Source organism: Mus caroli, chromosome X (assembly GCF_900094665.2).
Source record: "Mus caroli chromosome X, CAROLI_EIJ_v1.1, whole genome shotgun sequence".
NCBI classification, from domain to species: domain Eukaryota; kingdom Metazoa; phylum Chordata; class Mammalia; order Rodentia; family Muridae; genus Mus; species Mus caroli.
The window spans coordinates 151,308,828-151,320,253 of record NC_034589.1 but is presented as its reverse complement, the minus strand read 5'-3'; the positions used below and the strand labels follow the sequence as shown (position 1 = coordinate 151,320,253).

The following is an 11,426-nucleotide window of genomic DNA, read 5'->3' as shown; positions in this document are numbered from 1 at the left end:
TGTGTGTGTGTGTGTGTGTGTGTGTGTGTGTGTGTGTGTGTGTGTTTAGTTTTTTAAGGCAGGGTCTCTCTGCATAGCCCTGGCTGTCCTGGAACTCACTCTGTAGACCAGGCTGGCCTGGAACTCAGAGATCCACCTGCCTCTGCCTCCCAAGTTCTAGGATTAAAGGTGTGCGCCACCACTGGCTGATAGTGTCACTGGTCGGGGCAGCACGAAAGCTGAAGAACTGAAAGCGCAGTGGAGAAAAGATGAAACCCGGTGCCACGTGGGGGAGTTGGAATCCCAGAAGAGAAGCCATGGAAGGCCACTGATGAAGGTGCAACCCCAAATGCCATGGAGACCTCATATTACTGGAGATTCCAGGACTTTGGAGCAATAGCCAATGACAGTGGCAGGAGTAGAATGAAGTCACCCAGAATATATAACACAAGCAGTGTGCTGCAAGCTGCAGAGCCAGAGATGTGGGACTACCAAATACCTGGGATCGCAGAAGATCAAGAATGAGTCCTAGATTTTGGACATGGAAATTTTTAAAGGCTTTGGTTTTGCTTTGATCTGATTAGACCTATGCCCTGGTTCTCTTTCAAATAAAAAGGTATATAATCTGTTCAATTGTTTTTAATTTTACAAGAACCCACAGTTAAGAAGCTTTGGATTTTTAAAGAGATACTGGACTTTTAAAGCACAAAAATTGTTCAAGTTGGATACTATAAAAACTAGACTGCTGTATATTGTGATACCAATACAAGATCTTAGGACAAGAAAGGAAGTTATGGTTTAACAGTAATGTGTTTGAGTGTCATGTTGACAAGGGGTAGAGTTGTGACAGCTAATCTTAGCTGTCAACCTGACACTCCCGGGAAGAGGGACTCTCAGTTGAAGAATTGCCTCCATCAGATTAACCTAGGTCTGTGGAGTATTTTCTTGACTGTTAACTGATGTTGCAGGGACAGGCTATTGTAGACAGTATCATCCCTAGGCAGGTGGTCCTGGGCTAAATAAGAAAGCTACCTGGAAATGAGCCTGAAAACAAGCCAATTCACAGCATACCTCTGTGGTTTTACTTCAAGCTCCTGCCTTGGCTTCCCTTAATGATGGATTGTATCCGGTAGGATGAAATAAACTCTTTCCTTCCCATGTTGTTTTGGTCATAGTGGTATATCACATCAGAAACACTAACTAGATCATGTTTTTCTTTTATCTCTTTGCTTCTTTTCTTCCAGAGTGGAGGACTGAACCAAGGGCCTCCTACCACCAAGCCAAATCCTCATCCCTTGCTTTTCTCTTATTAATCTTGTATTACAAGAATGTCAGCTGTGACCTTTATGATGAGCGAGGAAAAGGTCACACCTTTCCACCCCTACACCAATCTCCAATAAGACTACTTATGGACACAAAGAAACTCAAATGTCACATAATTACAGAATTATTTTCCCATGTCCTAAATATTCCTTTAAATTTTTTTAATCATATTAGTTCAATACACACACACACACACACAAATGAGCATACTGGCGCTGACCCCTGGGCAAGATAAAAAGCTGAGACAAGCTAGGTCCTCAGGCATATGATGTTCTTGCAGGGCTGAATGAATGCGAAGACTGCTTACTGCCTTATGTCTTGTCAGTAACAAATGTGTGCTTGTGGGCCTATGCTTTCAGAGTCTTCTAGCTCAGCTATAAATAATTTCTGTGCCACTTATTTATTTCATGTAACCCAGTCATGCCTCAAACTCGCTACAAGCCCAGGCTTGCCTTTAAATCAAAGCAGTCTTCGTGAATCCAAACTTTCCGAGTCCTGGGACTACAGGGATGAGCCAGCACACCAGGCTGCCTCCTGTGCTCCTCCTCAATAGGAGTCTAGTCCTTCGTGTTTTGTTTGTTTCTGTTAAGACAGGGTCTCATATAGCTTAGGCTGTCCACACTATGTAACCTTGAACTTGTGCTCTTCTGGCCAGGATTACTTTATAGGACTGTGCCACCATGCCCAGGTTACACTGTGCTGGGGACCAAACCTAGGGATTTGTGCATGGGATGCAACCATTCGACCAAATGAGCTACATCTCCAGACCCTTGTTCGGTCTTACAAAAAACTCTAAGTGCACTGATTAGTGTCTAGAAAATCAATGACTAGTCCAAGGTTGCATTTCAAGTACAAACAGTAAAAAGAGTCAGGAGAGGATCTGGGCCCCTCATATACCATACATCCACAATGACCACCAAGAACAAGGGAAAGAACAAGAAGAGAGACAGTGGACAATGAGCTGTGTGCTGTCTGCAGGGCATTTAGCTTAGAGCTGACACAGGACAGAGATAGAGGAAATGGCTAAGATGCCTACTACTTGTACAGCTGGCAGACTTGGGACAATGCAGCTATTGATGCTAAGTTCAAAGTAACCGGTCCCAAAGTAATATGCAATGTGTTTCCCATACATTCTGAAGTTCTGTATGTGTTTCAAATGATTGAGGAATTAGGAGAGGGAACAATGAACTAGGTCCCAGATTAGTCTATGTTAGACAAAAAGGTGCTAGGTCATCATGGAGCTTTATAGAAACAAAGAACCCACTTACTTGTCAACTCAACAATTTCCATCCTCTTCCCATCTACATCCTCACCGACAAAACAAAGGTCTTTATTTTCAAATTGGTTGATCAGGTTAGGGTTCACCTGGAAATGCGAAAAATTCAAGTCTTTGAACTACAGAGCAATTAAAAATAATAATAAACAGCTTATAAAGAGGTCCTGCATCAGTTGGTGGATTTTTCCACTGTACTGATCCTCTACTTAATTTCTACATTCAACATCCCAAATCTAATTTTAAACTCATGATGAACCTGAAATATTAAAGTCTAATTCAAATAAAACGAACCTGGAAGACTCATGCGGGTAGGACTCAAAACAAAGGACTATGGCAATGTAAGCACTCTGAGTCAGAACTGAGAGAACAGCTGCTTATGGGCATCCTGTATTTACTGCTTTCCCAATTGAAGCACCCCTAACAACCTGGAATGCCTAATCTTTGTCAGGTTGGCTCGATTTAGAATCGTCTAGGAGACATACTTCTGGGAATGAAATGAGGGCACTTCCAAAGGGTTAACTGGCTAAGGAGGGAAGATGTAGCCTGATGTAAGCAACACTACCCCATAGCTAGAGTTCTGGACTGAATAAAAAGGAAAAACATAAGTGAATACCAGTATTCCTCCTTCCATCCCTCCACTCTTCTTTCCTTTCTCTCTCCCTCCTTCCTAAGCCCTGAAAAAAATGGTATCAGCCACCTTATACTCCCCGATCCCAACTTCCTTAGAGTGATGGCCTATAGCTCCTTAAACAATAAACCAAAATAAATCCTTCAGTTTCTTTTGTCTGTATTTTACAAAGCAACAAGAAAGTAACAAACACTATCTATCCCCAATTTCTCATCATTTTTACATGTGTATTTGTATGGTGTGCATGTATACAAACATGTTTGCATGTGTATGGGTACACATGGGTATGTGTACATGTGCACATATGGGTGCATGCTAGTGGAAGCCAGAGGTTGATATTGGGTGTTTTCTTAGATAGCCTACTGAGGTGGGGTCTCCTATTGAACCTGAAGTTTGTCAAGCTTGCCCAGTGGATCCTGTCTTAGCCTTCTGGGTGCTGGGATTATAGGCAGACCATCACATTTGCCTAGCATTTATGTAGAGGCTGGGAATCTAAATTCTAGTGGGAAAAGCGCTTTACCCTCTGAGCCATCTCTCCAAGCCTCCAAATCACAAATTTGATTGAGGACTGACATTCTTTCCTTTGGTCTTGAGGCTCTTATCTGTCCCATTCCAGAAACTGACTCCAATTGGTCAAGCCAAATACATAAACCCACTGAGATTGTTTGAATAAGAGTAGCCTCATAGGCTCATTTGATGGCTAGTCTTAGTTGTCAACTTGACTATATCTGGAATGAACTACAATCTAGAAATGGAGCACACAGCTGTGATCCAGAACTTGAGGCTAGAAGACACAGGCTTTGGATCCATATCTTTTTTTTTTTTTTTTTTTTTGGTTTTTCGAGACAGGGTTTCTCTGTGTAGCCCTGGCTGTCCTGGAACTTACTTTGTAGACCAGGCTGGCCTCGAACTCAGAAATCCNCNTGCCTCTGCCTCCCGTGTGCTGGGATTAAAGGCGTGCGCCACCACGCCCGGCGGATCCATATCTTAATTTGAGATGACACAGGTTTTTGATCTAAATCTTGAGGCATAGTGGCCATGAAAGGCATAGACCCAAGTAAGGTAGTACACACCTTTATTCCCAGGAGACAGAGACAAGCAGATCTCTGAGTTCAAGGTCAGACTGGGATTGAGCAAGTTCCATGTAAAGAATAGTTTAGGTCCAGGTGTGGTGGTACACACCTTTAATCTAGGCCAGACCTTCTGCTGGAGGCCTACATAAGAACAATGGAAGAGAAAAGGCTTGCTTCTCAGCCTGCTTGTACTTGCTTGCACATCTGTTGGAACCTACTTCAGGATTCCAGCTCATACAGAAGACCAGCTGAAATACCTAGCCTCGTGGAGCCAAGCAACTACTCGATTCTTGAATATCCCAATCACAGCTGCCCATTGTTGGGTTAGTTGGACAGCAGACTGTAAGTCATCCCAAAATTTTCCTTTAATATATAGAAACAGCCAGGGCGTGGTGGCGCATGCCTTTAATCCCAGCACTCGGGAGGCAGAGGCAGGCGGATTTCTGAGTTTGAGCCTGGTCTACAAAGTGAGTTCCAGGACAGCCAGGGCTATATACATATATATATATATATATATATATATATATATATATATATATACACACAGTCCTTAAGTTCTGTGACTTTAAGAGAACCCTGATTAAGGTAGCTCAGATATTTGAATGCTTAGTCATTAAGGAATAGAACTATTTGAGAAGGATTAATAGGTGTGACCTTATTGGAGGAAATGTGCCATTGGTGGGTGGGCAGGCCAGCAAGCAGCTCTTTTTCTCAGCCTGAGTATCAGGATGTAGCTTTTAGCTATTGCTCCAGATCTATGTGTGCAGTCATGCTCCCTGCTATGATGATGATGGACTAAAACCTCTTAAAACTGTTAGCAAGTCACCAATAAAATGCTTTCTTTTCTAAGCATTGCTTTGGTCATGCACAGCAATAGAACAGTGATTAAAGTACCCATTCTTCTTGGCTGATATTGTGAAAACTCAGGTGTAAGACCTCCAACATTCAGCACAGCACTGGTGATGGTAAAAATTTCACAGGCTGACATATAATTAAAGTTGACCCAATTAGGGCTGGGGGTGTAACTCAATTGGTAGACAGCTTGCCTACCCTGCACGAAACTAGCTCAATCTCCAGCACCACAGAAAACTGGCCAAGGGAGCACACGCCTGTTACCTTAGCACTGAGGAAGTAGAGGTTGGAGGATCGGGAATTTAAGGCATTCTCAGGTGTGTAGGGAGTTCAAAACCAACTTGGAATACATGAAACTGTGTCTCAAAATATTTTTCAACTGGTGGCATAAGCCTTTAATCCCAGTATCTGGGAGTCAGGGGCAGGGAGATCTCTGTGAGTTTAAGGCCAGCCTAGTCTACAGAGACATTCCAGGCCAGTCAGAGATAAACACTGAGATCCTGTCTCAGAAAAACAAAACCAAGAGACAAATGTTTTTAAAGTGACCTAATCAGACTGAAGAAAGACTCCATACTTCAGTTGCCACTGACAACCACCTCACAATGATGAGAGAGACCACTCTGGGCAAACCAGACACACAGAAAAGAAGGCTGAGAAAACCATGGAAACAACAAGAGTCCTCTTTGTACCATGTTTCAAGTCTACCTGTGATCTGAGCTAATAAATGTCCTTACTGTTCAAATTGGCTTGAATAAACAACCAGAAGAGATTCCTATCTCCAAACCCAAATACATCATGATTGACTAAGTAACCCCACCAATGGCCATACACAGTTCTAAATGCCATGTCTGTTGCAATCTCAGCAGTTAACTCCTTTGAGTCATGGGACACTAAACCTCGAGCTTAATGTGAATTTCAGAAGAGGCTCCTGAAAGCTCTAATCCACCATACAAGATCCAGACACTCATTCCGGTGCCAGAAGCATTTGGCTCCTTCTTGGATGCTATCTATCTTTCTCAAAGCTAAGAAACAAGCGGCAGGGGTTAAGGAGGAATGATGAGCTTGTTTTGATTTAGGGTAGTCTTTCTGCCGTGCCTGTCCAGATGTAGTCAGGTTCTATGATACTCTGCCATCATCTACTCTTTCATCACAGTAGCTTCCTTTGATTATTTTGCCTGTGTGTTAGGGACATTTTAGCAGCCTTCCTTACAGATATTATGAGCTGGGCACTTTCCCCAAAGGGCCCACTTATAACTGCTGGGATTCATTGCACCAGGTATCCACATCCCTCAGTAATTCAGATGAAAGGCGTACCTCATAGCGATGTCGGTGTCTTTCTTCTATGTAAGGAACGTCGCCATAAAGCTTCTCTGGGAAGATATAAGAAGAGAATTAGCACTGAGTGATAAACCTCAGAAGCACACCCACGGCAAGAATGTAGAGAAACCCTCTGTGATCTCTAACAGAGGCATAGAAAGGACCAGACTCTGAGGACAATCTAGATTGTCTTGTCTTCTGGTAGAAAACCCTGTAGCAATTCTCTAGTCCCAAGCCTCCCCAGTACTGAGATTATAAGAACGCACCACCATGCCCAGCTCTTTACACAGTGCTGAGGCTCTGAACTCTGACAAGTGCTGTACCCACTGAGCCATCTCCCCAGCATGTACACCCAACTTTTCTGGGGAATCAAACCCAGGGTTTTGTACATACAAAAGAAGCACTATGCCAACTGAGTCATGTCCCCAGAGCCACCTCCATATTTTCCTACCCTACTGCTCACATTTCTGCATATTCTTCCCTAAAAATATACTTTGGCCCTAAGATGTGACTTCTAAACAATGAGTGTAGCTCACTGGTAGAATGTTTGGGTAGAAGAATGCTAGCCTAGCATGTACAAGATCCTGAGTTTGGGCTGGGGAGATGGCTCAGCACATGCAATCATCTACATCAAAAGCCTGGCAACCCAAGTTCAGTTCCCAGAACCCATGTGAAAAACTGAATGTGGTGCATATCTGTAAGCCATCATTTCTACAGCGAGGCTGAGGGTGGAAACACGAGAGGCAACTTTCCAGCCAGCTAGCCTCAAGTACACAGCACAATAAAGGAAACAAGAGAGGCCTGCCTCAATGAAGCCAAAGGCCAGAGTGGACTCAGACGTTCTCTGACATCCATACATGCTCTTTGTCACATATCTGCACACACACACATACACATACAACATATATAAACACACACATGCTATGGCACATATGTACCTACATACACAAACATACACACAAATCATATATAAACACACACATGCTATGGCACATATATATGTACTTACATACACAAACATAATCATATATAAACACTGTTACACATGCTATGGCACATATGTACCAACATATGCAAACAATCATATATAAACATACACATGCTATGGCACATATATATGTACCTATATAGACAAACATACACCACGCACACATGTACTCATATCCCACAACCCTCAGAGATTCTAGTACTGCCAGAGGTTTGAGGTGGGGCTCAAGCCTCTTGAAATGAAGATGAAGATTTGACCTCACAGATGTTCACTGCTGCGTTAACAGACAACAGCTGGAAACAAGCTGAGCATCAGGATGAGAAGAGCAGGGGAGTAAATAAGAGCACCTCGTTCCCCTGTGCTTCTTACCCAGGAGCGTGTAGCTGCAAAGCAAGCAAGGAAGCCCTTAGCCAGCCATGTAGCTTTACCACTGCAGCTCAGAGCAGCGCCTTCAGCAACACCCTGGGCACAGTAACTACAAGATGGATGCTCAGTGACCACAGGAGCATATGGACAGAGTCAGCTCCATCAGCCAACTCCACTCAATGAGGTCACAATAGTGGGACACACTAAGAAGACAGTGACTATCCCCACAGCAGCAGCCCTCATGGTGCAGACCCCAGCACACATGCAAGGGACAAAAAGTGCTGCAGTTACTGTTAAAACCTACAGAATCCAGAGCCAGGCTCCATTCAGTAGACAGGGTGGCTACTGAATTCTCAAAGACATCATGAAGCTGGAATAGGAAGTCTCAACTGAGAACAACCAGATTAATGCCTTGTGACTTCATTTGAGCTTTTGACTGAGAACAATTATATGCCCATTACATGCCTCTGTGTGCATGATGACCACAGTTATGCTTCTATCTGTAATTCTTTCCATACAGACAGAGAGTGTGGTGATGAAATGAATAATAGTGAATAGTTCAGATGTTTTTAGAGAGGTGGGGAGAGTTGGGGCAAAAAGCATCTTCAAGAGAGCTCCATCTGAGGTTACTGCCAAAGGGTGGGGTCATTCGGGATCACCTTTGTACTAATTCATAAAAATCAAAGACAAATGGGGAAGAGCACAGTGATACACAGCTGGAAAGCATAAAGGCATTAGATCAACCTTTGTAAAGTTCAGAAACCGTGTGGTTTATGAACTGTTATCTAGCCTAGGCTGACTGTATCTATTTCACAGGCGAGAGAAAGGGGGAGAGAGGAGGAGAGAGATACACTGAAGCCAGACTGAATGACTTCAAATTCCTCTACACCATTTAAGAGATATGCACTTTGAGTAAATGACTTAGCCTCAGTGCCTCAGTTTTCCCTATCTGCGAAATGGGAATTATGATAATCTTACTTCATAGGGTCATTATGAGGATTAAATAAGTTGAGGTATTAGAACAGTAAGGAAATCAAATATATAACTGTTATTGTTATTTCTAGCTAATGAAATAGAGACAGAAAGAAAGGATATAGATTGAAAGTTCTATGTGGCAGAAGACAAACATGGGACCTGCCTGATTCTTAAGACCAACACTTAGAGCACAGCAAGCAGTAATAGGTTTGTGTTGAATAAATGAGACATGCATATATAATGTGTATAGTGTATGATGAGACAGTTCTGGGAATTTTAGTATTGCTTAACTTATTTATTAGTACTGAAGATTAAACCCAGGCCCTTACATACACTACGGAAGTGCTCTATCATTGACAGCTACACTGTCAGTCTTACCTTTATATAAATGTCTTCATTTTGAGACAAGGTCTCACAAAATTCCCTAAACTGGCCTTAAACTTGCTTTGTAGCCCATGCAGTCTTTGAAACCAAAGATTCTCTTGCCTCAGCTTCTGGAGTAGCTGGGATTACTGGTCTGAGCCACCACATCCCACTGTTTGGAATTTTTATTTGATGCATTTAAAAATCATTCTTGACTGCTTACAAACCTACTAGAAATCAATTCAGAAAAAGCAACCCATGTGATACTGTTATAGTTCTGAACTAAGGATAAGCTTAGGGGCTATCCTAGCTAGTGAGGTGGCTTGGCAGTTAAGAGCACTCATACACATAAAATTAAAATTTAAAACAATGGGGCTGGTGAGATGGCTCAGTGGGTAAGAGCACCCGACTGCTCTTCCGAAGGTCCAGAGTTCAAATCCCAGCAACCACATGGTGGCTCACAACCATCCGTAACGAGATCTGGCGCCCTCTTCTGGAGTGTCTGAAGACAGCTACAGTGTACTTATATATAATAAATAAATAAATCTTAAAAAAAAAATTTAAAACAATGAATACCAGAAATCATACTCATAAAGTCTCACTGTGTGAGCTGAACAAGGACGACAAGAATGAACATGTCAGATTGAAAGGGGAAAAGAGCAGGAAGCCTCAACCCTATAAAGAACCATAGACAACTGAGGACTGTTGGGAGTGGGAAGAGCTCAGCAACTGCTTGTCTGGTGTTAGGCAGCCCTGAGAACACATATACAAGGAACATTATACACATTCAACAGGTTATATGTATTATCCTGTCATAGAAAATCCACTTGCTTTCCCAACATTTTGTTTCTCTCTGCCCACTCCAGCTCCCAGCCTTAGCATCTTGATCTCCAATAAACCTTTCTTTCTACCCACAGAATGATCCAGTTCAGTAGTTTTACTGTGCCATCACTGATACTCGCAAGGCAAGCACTTTACCAAATGAGATATTTCTCAAGCCCTCTAGCCAATATTGATTTAGCAATTACAGACAAAGACACTTCCTCCTCTTCCTCCTCCTTCTTCCTCTTCCCTTTCCCCTTCCCCTTTTCCTCCTTCTTCCTCCTCCTCCTCCTCTTCCTCTTCTTGTTCAAGACAGAGGACACAGAGTCTTGTTTCAAGGCTATTCAAAGCAAAGCGGGCTCTGGATTTTCCTCTCTACAATTCAGCCATTCCATATCACATTGGAGGTTCAGAGTTGGCTCGGTGGCTTTCTAACAAGTGACCTGGATGACAAAGATTCTGGTCTACGTATAATGGTCATTGGGTCCGAGGTTGTGACAAGAATAACTGAAATGCTGCACATAGTGTCTTCACTCCTGACACTGTACCCAGTCAGGAGCTAAGTAATGATAGCATATGCCTAGAACCACAGCTCCTTGAAGGTGAAGGCAGGATGGAGAATTCCAGACAAACCTTGGCTACATACTGAAAGACAGCCTCAAAAACCCAATGACTGGGGTGTACCTCAGAAAGAACACTTGTCTCGTACACACAAGGTTCTCTACCTCCAACTCCACAAAGAAAGAAAACTAAAGTATAGAATCAGGGCCTGCTTCCAGCTTTCTCCTTTCCTTGCGACTTTTGGGCTTTAATGTCTTTTCCATTTTTATGAAACAACTCAGTAATTTTCAATATCTAAATAGCTTCCCTTTCCCTAACTTTATATTTTTGCAGTCATATTTTATATGTCAATTTTATTCATCTTTTAAATTCTATTTTATGTGTATTGGTGGTTTACCTTTAAACGGCAGACATTTAAGTGCATACCATATGAGTGCCTGAGGCCAAAGAATAGCAGAACAACATCTGAGTCCCTGGAACTAGAGTTCCAGGTGGTTGTGAGCCACCTTGTGGGTGCTTGGCAATCTAACCCATGTTCTCTGGGAAAGCAGCCAGTGTTCCTAATCACCCAGCCATCTCTCCAGCTTAGTATGTCTAGTTTTCAAGGTTCAACCATCACAATTTAAATGTCATCCCTGCTTTTAACCCTACATTGCAGTGCTTTGTTCTCTGTCATAGATTTTGCTTGTTGGGTGCTGAGGATAGGGTCGTGTGCATGTTAGACAAGCAGTCTACAACCTCACCCCAGCCTCTTTATCTACGATAAAGAAGGCAGGAGTAGAGGGAAGAAAGAGAACCTGTAAGCCACAAAGGTAATGTGATTCCCTTCTCCTCAAGCCAGTCTCATTCCTACCCCACCCGTGTGCTGAGGTTCACCAGGCTCTCATATGTGATTGGCAAGCA

General features: G+C 42.8%; 1 protein-coding gene across 12 annotated transcripts in view; it reads right to left on the bottom strand.

Annotated features, from left to right (window-relative positions):
• Ctps2 (CTP synthase 2) overlaps nt 1–11,426 on the bottom strand; it is a 133,841-nt gene that overhangs the window by 35,613 nt on the left and 86,802 nt on the right. For 11 of the 12 annotated variants that reach the window (XM_021152651.2, XM_029473358.1, XM_021152653.1 and 8 more), the window contains 2 exons: nt 6,446–6,501; nt 2,571–2,667 (listed from right to left, as the gene is read on the bottom strand). The exons of the other annotated variant lie outside the window; for it this stretch is intronic. In XM_021152651.2, coding sequence (XP_021008310.1) covers nt 2,571–2,667; nt 6,446–6,501 — 153 coding nt within the window. The remainder of the gene's footprint in view (nt 1–2,570; nt 2,668–6,445; nt 6,502–11,426) is intronic. 12 annotated transcript variants of the gene reach the window in all.